This window comes from Pseudophryne corroboree, chromosome 2 (assembly GCF_028390025.1).
Source record: "Pseudophryne corroboree isolate aPseCor3 chromosome 2, aPseCor3.hap2, whole genome shotgun sequence".
Taxonomy (NCBI): domain Eukaryota; kingdom Metazoa; phylum Chordata; class Amphibia; order Anura; family Myobatrachidae; genus Pseudophryne; species Pseudophryne corroboree.
Genome location: NC_086445.1, coordinates 610,976,139 through 610,996,677, shown reverse-complemented (window position 1 = coordinate 610,996,677; position 20,539 = coordinate 610,976,139). Strand labels below are relative to the sequence as shown.

At 40.4% G+C, this 20,539-nt stretch overlaps 1 protein-coding gene across 1 annotated transcript in view; it reads right to left on the bottom strand.

Moving 5' to 3' along the window:
• Positions 1–783: 783 nt before the first annotated feature.
• Positions 784–20,539, bottom strand: part of LOC135050428 (uncharacterized) — a 61,924-nt gene continuing 42,168 nt past the window's right edge. Inside the window, exons 7-17 of the mRNA XM_063956923.1 lie at positions 17,776–17,802; positions 14,366–14,383; positions 13,577–13,768; positions 13,346–13,447; positions 7,501–7,721; positions 6,401–6,555; positions 6,026–6,268; positions 3,189–3,345; positions 1,998–2,061; positions 1,756–1,785; positions 784–1,088 (exon numbers count right to left, since the gene is read on the bottom strand). Of these exons, the coding sequence (XP_063812993.1) occupies positions 1,027–1,088; positions 1,756–1,785; positions 1,998–2,061; positions 3,189–3,345; positions 6,026–6,268; positions 6,401–6,555; positions 7,501–7,721; positions 13,346–13,447; positions 13,577–13,768; positions 14,366–14,383; positions 17,776–17,802 (1,271 nt within the window). The 3' untranslated portion in view covers positions 784–1,026. The remainder of the gene's footprint in view (positions 1,089–1,755; positions 1,786–1,997; positions 2,062–3,188; positions 3,346–6,025; positions 6,269–6,400; positions 6,556–7,500; positions 7,722–13,345; positions 13,448–13,576; positions 13,769–14,365; positions 14,384–17,775; positions 17,803–20,539) is intronic.

Below are 20,539 nucleotides of genomic sequence, written 5' to 3'. Positions count from 1 at the left end.
ACATATTTTCTTTCTTCACTGTCCTTTCCCCTGAACTTGGTTCATCACTGCTGTGATGTGATATCATGCAGCCCACCAAGAACCTTGACAATCTGGTGGACAACTATGCAATAGATAGCACCTATCCTTGTGTATCAAATGTCTATTTCCCCATAGATTGTAAGCTTGCGAGCAGGGCCCTCCTTCCTCTGACTGTTTGTTTTTACCCAGTTTTGTCTTCTAATTGTGTCCAGTTGTAAAGCGCAACGGAATTTGCTGCGCTATATAAGAAACTGTTAATAAATAATAAATAAATAATAAAACATAAAATGTTTCATGCAGAAAATCTCAGCAAAAGGCAACTAATATATTGCAGTTTTGTTTTATTTAGAGTAATGGCAGAGCTCATACATTTATATGAGCGAGGAGGTGACATAATACAGGGCTCTATATGTAATAACTAAAATGTCACTTTTGCTATGTAACATACATGTATTAGTTGGCAGCCAAATTGCTAGGCATTTTAGTGGCGTAAGGTATAACAAATATTTGGGAGACCAGGGTCTAAATTTCAGTGGGGTTATTGGTAGTCAATATTCTTTGAAAGCGAATTGGTCTGCAAAAATATAGTTCAAAATTTTAATTTGAAATAAGCTTCACCAGGCAAGCCAAGGAAGAATCTTCATAAATGTCACTTTCAAATGCCAGAACCATTTGCAATAAGCATTTAATAGTTACATACACATTCATGACCACTTTATTTGTTATACTGTTGCTATTCATTGGAGTAAAACACCAAAATAATATATTAGAAATATATTTATTTAATGCAAGTTAATTGTAGCATGAAAACATGGAAGGATAAATGACTGCATACAAGTAAGGGGCCACATTTGCAAAAGCCACATCGCAGCACTGTATACTAAATAAATGTTCCTAGAATAGTGAAGAAAAATAAATTATGTATAGTCCCACAGAATACAGCATTAAATATAAGTAGTAAACCCCAAGACCAGTTTCTTTTATGGCTCACTCAGTGGATTCTCCTCAGAAAAGCTTAGTGGTCAGGAGAGCTAACAGAGAGCTGGTCATCACTGTCCATGATACCGCTAGAGACAACAAAAGATAAAGAGGAGATTACACAGGTTGTACTTACATACAGCTGAAATAATCCTACATACGCGTTGCACATAGGCAAAAGTTGGTTTATAAATACTGTTGCATAGAATTACTCTGCAATCACTACTTACCTGTAATAAAGGTAATTCCAAATAACTTATTTCACAAAACAGCTTTGAGAAATGCACTTACTGTATAATAATATAGAATTATATAGAAATATATATGCACCTTCTCCCATTTCTATGACTCAAGTGTAGTTTGCTTGGAACAATGACATGTACAATAGTACACTCTGGTATGGACAATAGTACACTCTGGTATGGACAATAGTACACTCTGGTATGGACAATAGTACACTCTGGTATGGACAATAGTACACTCTGGTACGGACAATAGTAACTCTGGTACGGACAATAGTACACTCTGGTATGGACAATAGTACACTCTGATACGGACAATAGCAACTCTGGTACGGACAATAGTACACTCTGGTATGGACAATAGTACAATCTTACACAGACAATCAGCTACTACAGAACAATCACTTGATATATCATGACACTGATGTTCTTTTGTTTTTTTAACATTATTTAACCTCGTTCCAAATAAATATGCACTTTATTTTATTTATTTGTTACGTTTTTTTAAGCTCACCTGTATTGGATTCGGAACTGCTGAAGACATCTGGAAGCAATGATAGGAATTTAATTAATACATCTTACAAAAACATCAATGGATGTAAATACTAGCTCAAATATATTAGGGGTACACTGAATGTGAGAAACAAACAAAAAAAAACATGCAACAAAAAAACCAACACAATAATGGGAAAATGCAACATAGGACATGATTAGACATATTGCATAGAGGTACCAGACTATTAATCATATACATACCTATTAAATTCAGTGGGATCTGTAATTGTGCCTGTCCATTATTACTGTCTCGAGCAGCATTACACTATGTGACAGAAAGCATGTTATGTTATTAGAAGCTAAATATTAACATTAATGAATATAAATCAACATTTTATAATTGGGAACCTACAGAGCAATAAGACATGGCTGAGTCTTAATAAATAGATAAAGAGGTAAGTGAGCCCTGGCTCAAGTCTAGAGTCTATAGGCACAGGTTGAATATTGGTCCGGCCACAATACGATGGGAAAATCATTTAGCATTATATAATATGTAGCTGTTAGTAAGTTAGTAAATTGTGATTATGTTGCTGTGGAACTTTGTGCTTGGAAAAACGTGTGCCCACATGAAGAATTGCATGCATCTTCCAATGTGCCTGCCCCCTACATGTATGCTTTATTTGCTAGTAGTCATCATCATTAGGGCAAACATGCACCTATCCTTATACTAGAGCTTTGCCAACGTAAGAACACCATGTTATAGCAGAGTTCAGCCTTTCTGGCCATAAATGTAAATGTTATCGAAATAAGTACTGCATTGCCTGCACTTTCATGTTGAGAGCTCTGGAACATGCGCAGTTCAAAAACATGCAAGATACTCTCTGCCAATAGGCCTATGTTCAATCAGCATCAACACTTCCATAATCCTTGCCCACAGTTAAGTTGTTTGGGGGTCAGAGGGTTATTTAAGTATCGAAAAAGAATACATGTAAATGTTCTGTAAACTGCGTAGACCAGAATTTCCCAAACTCCACCATTGCAGTACGGGTTTTAAGGATATCCTTGCTTGAGCCCTGGTGGTTAAATCAAAGTGACTGAGCTACTAATTACGTAATTTTACACCAGAGTTTGGGAGACTCTGGTGTAGAGGGATGGAAATTAAACAAAAAAGACTATGGAGGTTAATAAGATACGTTTTTAATACGTTTTGGAATTATTTTCATGGAATACTGTACATGAAGGTTTGGAGGCAAGTAGACTGTCTTGTTCAATGAAATAAGGAATTCCCTCCAAAAGTCCTATAACTGAATGACTACAGCCTTTATTTTAGACGCAACCAATCTAATGAAGAGGACATTAGCTATATATACTGTACTAGGTATATGAGAACACTGCAGACAGGCATACTTTCAAAATTTGTAACATGACAATCTAAATAAATCCATCTCTTACCCCAGTGCAAGTTGTGTTGGTGTCACAAAGTCGTACAGTGCACGTGATATAAACTAATGGTTGTCCTTGAAATGCAAATGAACTAAATTCAATCCTGGACTGCAAAGATACTCCATTCTCCTGTACCACTGCAGTGATTCCCTGGTTAGCAGGACACCTGGGAACAAAAATAATAGTAGTATTCTTTATATGGAATACAGGGTTGAAACATTTTATGCAAGGATACATGTCCAAAAACTATACTAGGATTCTTTTTTACTCTTTGCTTTCACCCCACTCACAATTTTGCTATAAAATTGAAATGATAACGTATTACTCATTTAGAAATCATGAATTCGTATAGTGCCCCTGTGTACTGCATACAAAAGACGTATCCAAGATGCATACCTCCCAACTGTCCCAATTTTCGCAGGACAGTCCCGTTTTTTGGGGATTGTCCCGCTGTCCCACCTGCGGGCCACAGTGTCCCGTGGTGGTGGGGGGGGCAGTTGGGAGGCTCCTGTACGCGCTGCCCTGGTGAATAGATGCTGTGGAGTCAGAGGGAGAAGGGGCATGCCAGCGGCTCACAGAGCGCTGGGCATGCCCCCTCAGTCACGAAAACGGGGGCGTGGCTCGCGATCGCGGGTCCTCCCACGAAGCCATGCCCCCTTTTCTTAGGCCATGCCCCTTTTTTGGGAGGTATGAAAATGTAATACTTCTATGAGAATACACATTTAGCAGTTTACTAGTAAACAATGTGGGTAATTCAGACCTGATCGCTAGGCAGCAAATTTTACACTGCTGTGATCAGATAGTCGCCGTCTACAGGGGGAGTGTATTTTAGTTGTGCAAGTGTGCGATCGCATGTGCTGCCGAGCTGCACAAACTGATTTTGTGCAGCGTCTGCTCACTCAGGACTTACTGCGCCGCTGCGATCACTTCAGCCTGTTCGGGGCCGGAACTGACATCAGACACCCGCCCTGCAAACAATTGGACACGCCTGCGTTTTTCCAAACACTCCCTGAAAACGGTCAGTTGCCACACACAAACGCCTTCTTCCTGTAAATTTCCTTGCGAACGGCCGTGCAAATGGATTTCTCACACAATCCCGTCGCAGGGCACCAATTCTCATTGTACCCGTCCATCGCGCCTGTGCATTGCACAGTTTGGATCCGATCGCAGACTGTGAGAAATCGCAGCCTACCAATCAGGTCTGAATTATCCCCATTGTACTGATGACCTAAAGGGCCCTACACACTGGCCGATCCGCCGCCGAGCTGCCCGACGGCGGATACGGCCGACGAGCGACCCGACGGCGGGGGAGCAGTGACGGGGGGAGTGAAGTTTCTTAACTCCCCCCGTCACGCTGCTCCATTGAAGTGCAGGCAAATATGGAAGAGATCGTCCATATTGGCCTGCATGCACAGCCGACGGGGGACCAGCGATGAACGAGCGCAGGGCCGCGCATCGTTCATCGCTGGAGCCTCCACACTGTAAGATATGAACGAGTTCTCGTTCATTTATGAACGAGATCGTTCATATCTTTCAAACAAATTGGCCAGTGTGTAGGGCCTATTACTGCCCTAATTATGCAAATAAATCTTTTGAAATGTGGAAACTGTAGATGTTTAGACAATAGCAGAGCGCTCAATAGTGTATAGTTTATTATTTACATATAGATCCTTCATAGTGTAGCTTGAAAATGTTTAAAACTCATCCAGGGGGAAATATACCAAACATTGGAGAGAGATAAAGTACCAGCCAATTAGCTTCTACAGTAACTACCATTTTACAGACTGTGTTTGAAAAATTACAGGAGCTGATTGCTTGGTACTTTATCTCACTTCACATTATCTCTTTCCAAAGTTTTATACATCTCTCTTCCATTGTTTTACTTATGCTACATGGCTAATATTACTGGGATCCGGTCTGAAGATCGACAGTATCTAGGTCGACAATGTTTAGGTCGACCACTATAGGTCGACAGTCACTAGGTCGACATGGATGGAAGGTCGACAGGGTTTCTAGGTCGACATGTGCTAGGTCGACAGGTCAAAAGGTCGACATGAGTTTTTCACATTTTTTTTCTTTTTTTGAATTTTTTCATACTTAACGATCCACGTGGACTATGATTGGAACGGTAAAGTGTGCCGAGCGAAGCGGTAGCGGAGCGAAGGCACCATGCCCGAAGCATGGCGAGCGAAGCGAGCCATGCGAGGGGACTAATTTGGGATCCCGGTCACTAATTTGGGATCCCGGTCACTCTACGAAGAAAACGACACAAAAAAAAAAATATAATCCTCATGTCGACCTTTAGACCTGTCGACCTAGCACATGTCGACCTAGAAACCCTGTCGACCTTCCATCCATGTCGACCTAGTGACTGTCGACCTATAGTGGTCGACCTAAACATTGTCGACCTAGATACTGTCGATTTGATGAACCACACCCAATATTACTGTCTCTTTTGCGAATTGATTTATAAAATTAGCAAATTATTTTGTTTAGTATATCAATCCGAAGCAGAATCCATGTATGTTATATATGTCACTGAGTCACATCTAATATACATAAAATTACTAGATTTGTGACATTTAAGGAAGCCATCATTTTACTTTATTACTGAAATATGGCAAACACATCATTTCAAAATGCAGAAGATTGCATTAGAACTTGGCTATGCATACTGTATGTCATTATGCTGATAGTCTGAATTGCCATGACTCTGTCCACAATACGGTTGCCCAAATTATGGGATTATGAAGTATGTATAACAGGGCTGTTTAACTATTGCAAAATCTATTTGATGGGTGTCAACTGTGAAACAGCGGTAAGATATGGAAGCAGAGATAACATACCCACTGGTCACAATAGCCACTTTGTTCACATTGTTGGCGTTATTATCTGGTGTGGCATAACAGCTTTCTACTCTCAGAACAAACTTGGTTACATCCACAAAGTCTGAAAATATCCCCAAGTAGATGTTTGATCCGACTGGAACATCTTCAGTACTCAGTATTGGCACAGCGTATGCTTGGTCCCAATATGCAGCCATTGTAGTCAGCACTGAGCCTTCCCCATTTGCGGTGAGGTTTATAGTACTGTAAATAGACAAAGAAATAAAAATAAAATATACACTGCAAACTTTATTTGGAAGAGCACAAGTTGTATCTGATCCACCACCGCATTAGTATCTAAGAACCAACATGACTTTTACAGTACTTTTTCCTTACTTTACCACAGCATTGAAAGCAGCAGCCAGACTGGTCTGCATGGTCAGGTTGTAAGAGCAGGAGAAGGAGATGTTCACAGGGTTAGATGTAATTATGATGCTATTCTTAAGGCCGATGTGCAGAACATTTGAGTAATATACTTTTAAAGAATCTGTCTGAAAAATAAGAAGCATTGCAAAAATTGGTAAAACCTTTCACAAAAAGAAGTTTACCCTAGGGTTAATGACATTGGGTCTGTTTCAGAGGTGGGCGCTAATCATGCATGGCAATGATTTTTCATGGATACTCAGGGATACTCAAGTGTGAAAATATGTAAAAGAGGTTTAAGCGTTATCCTTGTGCGCTATCGTGTGACAGACTTCACAAGTCCTGCAACGCCCACTTTGCACATCTGAGCAATACTCCGGTGCGCAGGAGGATCCGATTACTCCTCCATTGATGCACCATTGGTCACAGCATTGACCCCTCGAACAAGTCCTGCCTGGTGCAGAGCCTACCTTGTGATTTTCTTAAGTTATGACCACTGTGGTTGCAGTGCTGTGAAATGATCAATGCTGCATGCAAAAAACATGCCCATGATACTCCCATGGCACGCCCCTGACACCTCCCCTTTATGAAAAGACTTTAGGTCACCTAGGGGTCAATTTGCTAAGCCTTGGGTGGAGATAAAGTACCAGCCAATCAGCTGCTAACTGCCATGTCACAGGCAGGGTTTGAAAAATAACAGGAAGCGATTGGCTGGTACTTTATCGCAATCCATTTTATCTCCATCCAAGGCTTAGTACATAGCCCACCTAATCTCCACCCTAAACTACCCATGGAGCTCAGAAGCCATTTTATACAATGGCAATGTTATACACAATTACATATGCCATTGCACAATTTGGTTTGCGCGTGTGCAGTAAGGATAGCAATAAATCGCTCAACTCTACAAACACTGGTACTGTAAGCACCTCTGAATCAGACCCTTTGGCAGTAAGGCAATTTGAGAAGATTGCGCATACTGTAATATAAATGACATTACACAGCTAAAGTATCTTGCATATACTGTATAATAATGATACATACATAGGTGTCATCTATGAAATATAAATTCTTACTTGCACTGTGTTACCACACCATCCTGTCTCTGGTAAAACCTGGACGGCCTCCATAGTGGTGTTGTTCACCGTCTGTTCATAGATGTTAACGCAGGAACTAGAGCTGTTGTTTAGCTCGATGGTAGTTACATCATACCCAAGAGATTCTAATAAGCATTTACTGAGGGAGACAGAAATTGTATTTGATCCACATTGTATAACTGGAGAGAGGGCTGATGAGTCTATGAGAACAAAAAACAAAAACAGAAATATATTAGAATACTTTATTTGAAGGATTCCTAGACTGTGAGAGCATATTCAAGAAAAGCCCCATATCAAAGTTTTTCACATCACACAATTTAAAAATTGTTAATGCAAACCCATAAGAAATTTTAAGTTTACTGTACATGCATTGTGGGCTGCATACACATCTTAAAGAACTCATCTTAAAATACTCATATGCCCCTCGGGCGCCTCTTACTTGTAAATGGGTCTTACTGGGTTGCAACGGAGAGTCACAAGGATGTTCCCACATAGAATAAATTTGCTGTTGGCATGAACACATAGGGTCTGATTCAGACCTGGATGCAGAAGCGCTGTTACTCGCAGCGGCCGCATCTAGGTGGTCTGCACACGTTCACCGGCCGTTGTGCATGTGCGCAACCTTACACATTGCGGACGCATCCAGGAAGGATGCGGCCGCCGTTTGAGTGACAGTGGCGGCCGTTGGGGGGCATTTTTGCGGGGTCGGGACAGTTTTCTGGGTGGCTGCGTGATGTCACACAGCCGCTCCAACAACAAAAAAATGGCTGTTGACCACTTGACAGTGCAGGGGTCAACCTTAGATCTGATGCCTTCGCAATCTAATTGCAGATGCATCGGGGGGCGGCCTTACACATGCTGGGCAGCCTTGCCTTGCACTGGGCGGCCCATAGCATGTGCAGAGAGGAATGCAGGTGTGCCTGTGTATGCAGCAATCTGCGTTCATCTTTGAATAAACCCCATGGTTGCTATTTTGAAGTGTACACATGCTGAGAACTGTCCAATTTTAGCTGGATCTCATTCCTTAAGGGTGGAGTGGATGCAAATGCTGATGATAGTGTTTATGGCTGCTCTTACTAATGGACTGCTGGGGGACGGGCAATTGTATAAATGCATATGACAGGGAACAGGGCCGTCTTTTCGTATATGCTCAATGGGCACTTGCCCAAGGGTGCCAGAAGTATAAGGGCCATAGGTTGATAGCTGAGGGTCCCCTCTTTCCAGGGGTACCAGATATTTGAAAATCGGCCCTGGGAAACAGGAGATATTCAACGTGAAATCTGTGGTCCCCATCTGAGCCTGTTAATTGCTCTTCCCAGCCACATATCTCAGGTTCTGTCAGACATAGAGTTTTTCTGAGGGTATAATCCAAAAGCTGGGACTCTCCCCTTTTGGTGGACACTGACAGCTTGTCTCTACTATGCCGATAACCAGAGATATCAGCCTTCCAGCAGCTGGTCCCTGCTCCAGCTACACACACCTAAAATGCAGTTTTAGATTTTCGTTGGTGAATTGCTCTGGCTTCTGAATTCTGATCCCCAAGTCCCCAGTATCTCCTGAAAGTTGTGACTCTCTAGTTTTTTATCCCATTCAAAGTTAAGAAATCTATTTTCAGGAACTTGAGATATCTGCAGTTAAGCAAGCTGCCCTCCTACTGGAAAATTATGAATATTAAGCCCACTCCACTATCCACCCTCACCTACATATTAAACACCCCCTACCGCCCTGGAAGTCAGGTACCGGGGCCCCTTCATTCAGCCCAATGCCCCCTTCTACAATTTAGCCCCATCTGTGCAGTAAATGGAGTAATTAGAAGAAATTACTGCTCCAGGTCCTACATGCTCAGCGGAAGATAGAACACCCCATACCGCCCGCGGGACCTCAAAGCTGCCGCTGATAGCACCCCCCACCCCTACCACTGGAGGATAGGTAGGGGGGCCAGAGCATTGCTGTGCCCAGGGGCCTACACTGCTGTTATAAGATGGCCATGACAGGGAACACTATTTAGAATCAGACCCTTAGGGGCTTATGTAATAGGTTCTGAGGATAAGGAACTGGCATGTTTTTGGAAAGTTTGTCACTATATTTAAAACAGCAATCATCAGTCATAAGGAAAAAACACACACAGACATATAGGATACCACTGAACCAGCGCTGCGAGGAGGTCAATAAATTCGTGTTCATGCAATTTCCTTCTTTTGGCTCAATGTACCCAAAATAAAAGAAAATATAAAGGAACATAGTGTAGTACCTTCTAATAAAAACAGATTTAATATCACAAAATCACATATAACAATTCAATAAAAATTGAAATAAAAATAGTGGTCAGTTGAAAAAAAACACTTTCTATCACTATGTTTAGACAGCAATAGATGTATTGGCATTCAATGGTGGACTAAATCCTGAACAGGTAGGCAATGGGTAATTACCAAATGCAGGTTGAAAACTGGCATAACAGTTTAACAGACGTATGGACATCAGGCTTCCCAGCTGCAGCAGGAGAGTTCCTCTGGTGTCCGACCGCCTCCCTTCTTTGGCATTGATCGTACCACGACCTCCTTTCACAGGTATATCCACCGGGGCACCCACGCGTTCCGACCCTGCCTGGGTCTTTTTCAAGGTCAGCTCCCTGAAGGGAGCTGACCTTGAAAAAGACCCAGGCAGGGTCGGAACGCGTGGGTGCCCCGGTGGATATATACCAATACATCTATTGCTGTCTAAACATAGTGATAGAAAGTGGTTTTTTTCAACTGACCACTATTTTTATTTCAATTTTTATTGAATTGTTATATGTGATTTTGTGATATTAAATCTGTTTTTATTAGAAGGTACTACACTATGTTCCTTTATATTTTCTTTTTTTTGGGTACATTGAGCCAAAAGAAGGAAATTGCATGAACACGAATTTATTGACCTCCTCGCAGCGCTGGTTCAGTGGTATCCTATATGTCTGTGTGTGTCTAATTGGAAGTGGAGAGTGGTGAAACTCCTTTTAGTTTACCCGGATAGCAGCTGTGGTAGCGCACTGTCTTCCTTCTATTTTTGTATAGTACATAAGGAAAAAACTGCCTTATAAGTAAATGTTGCTTTAAAATTTGAGGCGAACTCGCCGAAGACACGTTGGTTTCTTAAACTCAGATCCTATTACATAAGCTCCTTAGTCTATGATGGAATTTATTATAGGGGTAAATGTATAGGGAATACTAAATGGTTTCCTAATGTATGTTTTCCTTTATTGAGAATACATTATAGGGTTCTATAGGTTACTGCCTTGTAACTCAATATCAGCATTTTTCATTTTACAGCAATTAGAAAATGTCAAGGATGTAAAAATACATATATTACAGCATGTATAGGAAACATGCATGCATTCCAGCCTATATGTACAATGGGGGTTATTCAGAGTTGGTTGCAGATTTTTGCTAGTTTGGCTCTGCCTCCCCTGCCTACCTTGACTGCATGGCCCTGCCTAACTGTGTGGAGTTTGTATATTCTCCCCGTTCTTGTGTGGGTTTCCTCTGGGTACTTCGGTTGTCTCCCACAATAAAAAATATACTGGTATGTAAATTGGCTCCTGACAAAAAAAAATAGCCCTAGGGTGTAAGTGTTTGCATGTACATGTGTTTAGGGCAGACATGACATTTCTGCCATCAAATTCAATGGGCGGTATTCTATTAGCCGCAGTAAATTACTGTTGCAAAAGGACGTTTTTCGCGCCTGATGTTTTACTGCGGCTAATAGGATACCACCCAATTTTTCTATGTAAGATTGTTTTTGCTTTTTAAGTTATTTCCGCTTTAAATCTACGGAATAAATCACTGAAATTGTAATGCACAGCATAGCATCAATAATATATTACTGGTTTATTTATATTTTCAAATAGGCATGTACTGGCAATTCATTATGCATATTGATGGGCAATACTCCCATAAATTACATCAATTATGGCATGAGATTGCTATGATTAAATTGGATACCACACAGTAACTGTGTAGGGACAGTTTTCATTTAGTATCTATTTTTAGCAACATTTTTTACTTAAGATATTTGATTAAAGAGCAATGTGAAATGTACCATACTGTTTGATAGACAAGCCTTTTATTGTAATTGATAACAATAGATGCCACGACAGAAATCTCATACCGTATTCAGAGAGCATTTCCTTCCCACAATTCATGCATTGCGTCTATACCAACACCAAGAACAGCTAGGTAACACTTTACTACTGGTCTGATTTAAAAATAAAATGCAGGATTGGAAGAACAATCTACAACTCCATGTATAATACTCTTAGGCTGGGTACACACTTGCCGATGTGCACCTGATATATCATCCGAACCGGTGGATCGGGCAATATATCGTATACATCGGCAAATGTGTATACCTGTTACCACATATGTAATCAAATCTGAAAAACATCATTTAATCGGTACTAGATTTGGATCAAAATTCTAACGAATATAATAAGTGTGATATTCAACCATGATTAGGATTGTACATATATTTTGTAGTAGGGAATAGATAAAATAGGCTAGTATATATCAGTTGAATGTTTAGACAATTTAGTAGCATGTATGTAGAGATAGATTTGCTGTTCACTGTAAGGCTTAGCCCATGTGTGGGAAACAGTTTTGGCAATTGGGACATAAAGCCAGACTACATAATATCACATTTGGACACCACATAGACTGAAAGCCCTTCATAATTCCCCACACATCCTTTATGTGAGATGAATCCCACATCAATATCGATAACGATGCGTGCTCCCGCAGGACATAAACAAGGTACAATATCTTTAGTTTTTAACTTGAAATCTAAAGATATTGGGGGTCATTCTGACCCGTTCGCACGTTTGTCGCTGCAGTGCGAACAGTTCCGGAATGTGCATGCGCGGTGGCCGCACTGCGCATGTGCGATGTTACGTCTAGGACAACGAAGAAAGCGGTCGCAGAGCCAACCGCAAGAAGATTGACAGATAGAAGGCGTACCTGGGCGTCACTGGACCGTTGCCAGACGTTTTCGGGGAGTGGAGAAGAAAACGCAGGCGTGTCCAGGAGAATGGAGGGCGGAAGTCGGCCCCAGCATCGCTGAGATCGTCGCACAGGGTAAGTATGTCCAGGGCTGGTCTAGTTTTACTTGAATTTTTTTTAGCTTAGCAGGGCTGCAGAAGCGTTTGTAGCCCTGCTAAGCTAAAATACACTCCCACATAGGTGTGGACTAGTTGATAGCAGCAGCAACAAAAAGTTGCTGGCTGCGATCAACTCGGAATGACCACCATTGTACGAGATGGCATGCACCTGGATGTGGGTGCATGCCGTTCCTGATGACACGCAAATTATATTGTTCAGTGTGTATGAACAATATTGCTTGCAGGGGACCTTGCATGATGTCACTAACATCGGCAAGTGTGTACCCAGCCTTATACATCTAAAATTACTTGGATTAAATAATCAATGTTGGGTGAAATATATTTCAGTGGCATCAAAGGGACAATACATTTCCTTTATATAGAGCAAAGAATTATATCCGAAGAACTGCAAGAATGAATCACATAGTCCACACTGTAAACCCATGTCTGTGTAAATGAACTGATCTTTCTCTGTGACTAGGAAGAAGCCCAAAAAGTGGTTGTTACTCAACTGTGTCAAATGTGAATAATTTGTTGGCTTCCGGCAGACCCATCCTATATAAATATATATGTTTGACTATATAGGTCACTATAAACTATTGTACTGTATGTTAATTATCAAAAAACATATCATAAAACATGTTGCAAATAAATATAAAGCTATACATACATCACTTAGCTCTTTGAAGTACTTACTCAGTCCACTGTAAAGAGTGGTGTTACAGCTACAAGTTGCTACGCTGCTGATATTTGTGCAAATCAGATCATTCTTACAGGCAGGATTGCAGATCAGTACGTCTGTAACGGATAAAAGTAGAATTGTCATTTGTAGGAGAGTTATGATATATAACATGGCAGAATGATTCTACATCAAAACTCAAAGGAAAGGACCCCATTATATATACAGTACTCTATATAGGAACTTACCTGTGCAGCAGTTGTCAGTTGCAGACCAATAGTAATTTCTAGGACAACAAATGTTGGAATCTACACTGGCGCACTCAGTGGTGGGAACACAGATGGTGGCTGGGTCATTAACACATGAACATCCATTGTCTGGTGTACAGGATCCACCTCCACTACATGTGCTGCACAGTTGTGTGCCAGTAGCAGATGGACCTGAAATAGGACACAGAGAAGGATTACAAAATTCTGAAGTTTCAGCAGCACATTTCTGATTTGCATTATTTATATTAACACTCAGCTTCTCTTCTTCATCCATAAGCAACTAAGTCTAAGTAGTCTACTGTACAACATGTTACATGTTTATCGTCATCTATTTTAAGGCCCATTTGGCTGAGATGGGAGCACCTTATAATTTATAGAACAGCAAATCTTGGTTATCCTTTTCTATACTCTCTATAAACCATCAGATCTGGATTGGAGGCAGTGACCTTACATTCCTGCGATGTTAGTAAGGACAAGGCAGTGTGTGGCAGAGTCATGATGTGAGGCGTGAAATGGAGACAAGTTAAATAGAAGAAGAGGCAGGGTCTCCAATAACACAAAGTAGAGAGTCTCCGAGGCTGCTGCCAAAGTGTAAATGGAAGTTTGTGGCATCTATTTGGAAGTTTTTTACATCCAATTTTTACTTTACAACATAATTACAGCTACAGCATATTTTTTCTGCTTTCTGTACACCAGATTTATAGATAGTTTTTAATGAAACCATTATTGAAAACATTGCTTCAGTTATTATTATAATCAAATACTTACTGTAGCAGATTGCATCTCCTAGAGAAAAAGAAATTCACAGAGAAATTAATAAATTATAAATGATTATATATTTTTATACTGTACATACAGTATGCAGATTTCTATGTATACAGGATTACTGATGATCAATGTGATACTAGCCATTTTATGTATATGCACGCCCCTTGGACCCTATAGAAGGCTACATATATAATCATTTCACTTGCCATTGCATCTGATAACAAACTCTTTATTGCAGCTATACTCTGTATGACAGCATACAGTACTCACTTGCATATAGGAAATGTATAACATGGGATGATAACACACAGAAATGAATATAGAAAGCCACAATATGGCTCACCTAGTAGTAGAGCTACATAGATGCATCATTCAGGTACTTTGACATCAGAATCACATAAAAAAAAATCAAATTCTTTGTATAATATTAATAATAAATTAATAATAATAATAATAATAATAATAAAAATTATATTATTAATAATAAACCCCACCAACACTTTATTGATGCTCAATATAGTGAATATTCTATATGTCTGATTTGAACATACATCTTTGTCTATGTGAAATGAAGAATCCTCCAATTATAAATAAAGATGTGCAGTTCGGTTCTCCAAAAATCTGAATCCACTCAAAATTTGTGGATCCGAGCCAAACCAAAACTTGGGGTGGATCTCCCGAGGAGATCTGATCCTAACCAAGTAAATCCAAATTTTGGGTTTTGGATTACAAAAATTACATGATTTTACCTGTTTTTATTGATTTTTATAAATGATTATCGATTTTTAACTGAACCAAAAACCGAATCCAAACAATAACACTTGAGGGAGGTTTTGCCAAAACGAAAACAAAAATATGGGGGTCTGCGCACAGCTCTAATTATAAATATTCCACGCAGTACTATTTGTACACACTGTTTCTATACCTATTTATATTTAAGGTACATTGTTCCAGTATCCTGATCTTCAGGTTTCAATCAATTACAGTTACGATTTGAAAAGTGTTAATTATTGCTTACCATTATCAATGTAATATTAATGCACTATTAGGGTCTTTGGTTTAGAGAAATGTGAAGTGTGAAGTCATGTTGCAGCTGGTAATGTGTGTGAAATGCCAGAAATGAGGGCAATATCATTACAGAGCACGCTAATACCTCTTTCAGACATATAGAGAAACTGGGGAATTTGCTGGTGCATAGAATAACGACCTGGGTAAGGCATATGTCTGAAAGGTACTAACCTAGTATGACACACAAATTGACAATGGATTTTCCCAGGGCTTGTGACATGGCTTATGTCTGAATGGTGCGACCCAGGTTTTTAGTTAGGAAATTGGATTAAGATTTTAAGAAAGTTTTATTTTATTTCAATAGAGCATGTTTTAGAACCAAAAAACTTGTCCTTTATATGTTCATGGGGGTAATTCCAAGTTGATCGAACCAGGATTTTTGTTAGCAGTTGGGCAAAACCATGTGCATTGCAGGTGTGGCAGATATAACATTTGCAGAGAGAGTTAGATTTGGGTGGGTTATTTTGTTTCTGTGCAGGGTAAATACTGGCTGCTTTATTTTTACACTGCAAATTAGATTGAAGATTGAACACACCACACCCAAATCTAACTCTCTCTGCACATGTTAAATCTGCCTCCCCTGCAGTGCACATGGTTTTGCCCAACTGCAAAAAAAAAATCCTGCTGCGATCAACTTGGAATTACCCCCCATGTTCTTTACTTTACTGAAAATCACTGAAAAACTATTCCTTCTCCTTAATACTCCTTTCACACATGCAGCTATACCCTGGGTTTTTGCACGTGGGTTTTTGCATGTGTACGTGCATCAACCTGAGCTTTCTGCATGTGTGAAAGGAATCAAACCAGGACTAAGTCCCAGGTCCACAACCCTGCTGCCTACAAGGGCCATGGATAGGAAACCCAGGAATTTGCTGGCTTGGTAGACCCTTGCAGATTCCCAGGTCACATGTCTGAAAGCAGCATTACTTTACTGAAAAACCAGGGCAGACCCAGCTTATGTCTGTATGGGGTCGACCTGGGAATTTCCCGGGCCTGAGGTGAAGTGTGAAAGGGGGTCTGTGAACAAAAACCCGGATTGCACTCGGGTTGAAAATTCTGTGTATTTGCCAGGGTGTATGTCTGAAAGGTGTATTATAGGTAGATCTCCAGTAGATCTACAGTAGGGTAGGGTTTTAGTAGTAACATCGGGGACACAGTGAGCGTAAAGGTGTCCATGTAAGATAGTATATTTAAGCTTAAAGAGTCTATTTATTGTAGTAAAGTAGATATTCTGGTTCTTTGTCGTATTCATTTTTGCCTCTGTTTAATTGCCTCTGAAGTTTATTCGCAAGGACCAGAGAGAAGGATACTGAGCTATGAGTAAGATTTCTCTACATAACTGTGGTCTCATAATAGAAAAAGTAATTTTTCCATGTAATCAGAAACACTTTTAAAAGTGGTCTGTTTGGTGCAATGCCTGCAAAATTGTTACAATTGAATATGTAATGATAGTTTTTAAATACGTGTAACAAAACAATTAAATGAAGTAGTTATTTTATTTTACAGTATGTACGAATGTGCACAATTTTCCCACCACTACAGTATAAAAAGTTACAATAGTAAAAACAGAATCTGTGTAAGGATATTGGGGGTAATTCAGAGTTGATCGCAGCAGCAAATTTGTTAGCAGTTGGGCAAAACCGTGTGCACTGTAGGGGAGGCAGATATAACATGTGCAGAGAGAGTTAGATTTGGGTGGGTTATTTTGTTTCTGTGCAGGATAAATACTAGCTGCTTTATTTTTACATTGTAATTTAGATTTCAGTTTGAACACACCCCATCCAAATCTAACTCTCTCTGCAAATGTTATATCTGCCTCCCCTGCAGTGCACATGGTTTTGCCCAACTGCTAACAAATTTGCTGCTGTGTTCAACTCTGAATTAGGCCCACTGTTACTTTTGAAAAAAAAAACCACATGATTAGGTTTAAAAATGTATTAGTAGTGTAATAAAAAGCTGTGATTGAGTGCTGATGATTTACATAGTGTCATTTTACAGTGGACATAGATTGAATGTATTGATTGCATACAGCTATTTTTTATAGAAATGTATTAGCTTGTGAACCATACAGTAGCTATTTTCTCAGCACTTCTATTATTTCTTTTCTTTTTACATTTACATGAGATTCACTGCCCCTAGATAGCAGCAGGTAACACAGCCCAGTAAACCAGCTCTGCGTGTTGTTTTCCTTTTACTCAGAGTACCAGAGATATATTATGCACACAAGTAAAAACAGTTACAAACTGTTACAATGCCAAGTTGTTTAAGTGCAGTGATACCCAAGTATTACAATATTAATAAAGAAAATTATCAAAAATGGTAAATACACTGAAATGACTTACCTTTCTGTATGACTACAGCTGTAAGCACTAAGACATAAATGAAAATCATGTTAGGCGGTTGCAACGTCTAGCGGGATATGTCTATGAAAACAATCCCACTCAGGTAGAACGTACCTTAATAGTGGCATTATATAGGGACAGGTGGGAGGGGAGTTCCATTCAATACATGTGTTCATTGACATCTAAATGGATTGGATTCAATTTGTAAGGAGAAAAGGTGTGCTATGTTTTTTTAGTAGAAAACAACATGCACGTCATTTTTTTTTGGTTAAGGATGTGATGAAAGGGATGAGGTAACATGAGGGTCAGGACAAACTAGCTGTTATATATAACTAATGTCTTTTACATGATATCTCTAAAGGTGCATACACACAGGTTGTTTTTGCCCAGTGTGTACAGGCCAGCGATTTTCACGGGGGTGAACCACTTTCCACAGTAGGAGACTGTGGAAAGTGGTTCACTTGGCCCGCAAAACAGGACGACGGCCGGCGATGATGTGGTAGCGTGCATCAGGGCTCACCGCACATCGCCCAGCCATACACACTAGGAGATTTTGAGCTCAAAGTAGCTCAAACCGCCAAAAGTGAGCTACTTTGAGCTCAAAATCACCTAGTGTGTATGTACCTTAAGGGGTCCATTCATTACTCACCGTGTTTTAGAAAGATAATTAGAATTTGTCATTGCTGCTTATAGTAGCAAATAAAACGATGTACTGCTAGCATGTGTCGAGAATCACATGCAGGGGCTGTACTAGGTGACATCCCAGTAATACGTACAAATAAAGGGGATCTAGTAATGTGTCACAACACCGACACCTGCATCCCGACCCCTCAAAATCCCGACAGTCGGTATGCCGACTAACATGGACTATTCCCACTTGTGATACCCATAGAGTCAGAGCCGGCCCTAACCAATATGATGCCCTAGGCAAGATTTTGGCTGGTGCCCCCTAGCACCGCCGCCTGTGACCCTGCACCCCTTTCCCAGCACCATTACCCCCCACCCATAGCAGTCCTTTTTTTTGTTTTCCTATCCCCTGTAATTTAAATAAGAACAGTGTGCACATTCGGCGCACAGACCAAAAAGGTATGTGTTTTTGCTGGCAAGGGGCATGGCCACACATTAGTACCCCCAATTCAACTTTTGCCTCACAGTAGTGCAACTTTATTCACAATTTATAATGCGATAGTGTCCCTTATTCACATTACATCACACAGTAGTACCACTTTACCTTATATACGTTACTCCTCACAGTAAGTAGTGCCCCTCATTCACATAACATCATACTGAATTGCTCCTTATTTACATTACACCACACCATATTGCTCTTTATTATCATTACACCACACCATATTGCACCTTATTCACAGTACACCATACCATATTGCTCTTTATTCACATTTGACCACACAGTAGTGCCCTTTCTATACGTTACGCCACACAGTAGAGCAACTTATACACATTATGCCACACATTGGTAATGCATTTATATACATAATACCACACAGTAATACCCCTTACACATATGACACACATTATTAATGTCCTTATAAACATAATGCGCCTTACACATTATGCCAACCCTTATTAATGCCCTTATACACATAATGTCCCTTACACATATGCCGAACATTATTAATGCCCTTATACACATAATGTCCCTTACACATATGCCGCACATTGTTAATGCCCTTATACACATAATGACACACATAATGTCCCTTACACACATGCCGCACATTATTGGTGCCCTTATACACATAATGGCACACATAGTGCCCCTTACACATATGTTACACATTATTAATGACACATATAGTTCCTGGCGTGAGTCAACTGGCAGCTCTGCTAACGTCGGGTGCCTATTTTTTATGAAAATGCATCTTATTTGCATTGCATGTGGCTAGGATGCACAAGCAGCTTTTGCTGATTAAAATGATATGAGGCTAGCCTAGATACTGTGTGCGACTGTGGCTGTATCTGCATCCGAAATGCTACACACAGAATATAGGCATGCCGCATATCATTTTAATAAGCAGAAGCTGCTTGTGCCCCTAGGCATACCAGATGCCCTAGGCAATTGCCTAGTTTGCCTATGCCTATGGCCGGCTCTGCATAGAGTGGGAATAGAACCTGCAGTGAGCTCAGCTCGCCACCAAGTCCACAAGGGGCTTCATTATGTTCTTCCCCTCGCTGGCATTCTAAACCCCTGGATCCCAGCATTGGTATGGTGATCGGTGGGATCCCAAATGCCGGTCATCCATACCCAACCCAAATAAAGGTATTGCAGTAGCTTGACAACAACCAGGGGCATAGCCAGAAGTTTGTGGGCCACATAGCAACATTTTGAAGGGGCCCCTGTCCCAATGCTTCTAGAGAAACACCTCTCCACAGTAGGTGTTAATTGTATGCCCATAGTAATGTCCTAGTTCATATTCTGAACCATAGTAATGCCTTAGTTAATGTTATGTCCCATAGTAGTGCCCTAGTTTATTTTATGAGCCATAGTAGTGCCCTAATTTGCATTATGCCATATTGTAGTGCTGCCAGTACACATTATGCCACACAGTACCCCTATTTCACATTATGACATACAGTGCCAGTTCATATTTTGCCACAATATAGTGCTCTCCATCTTATTTTAAGCCACATTACAAAGAGAGGGTACAGGGGCAAAAGTAGATATTTGTAAGCCCCAAGGAAAACATTTGTGCCACTATATACCTCCAATGGTGGAAAATATTTAGGGTACATGTAACTTTGA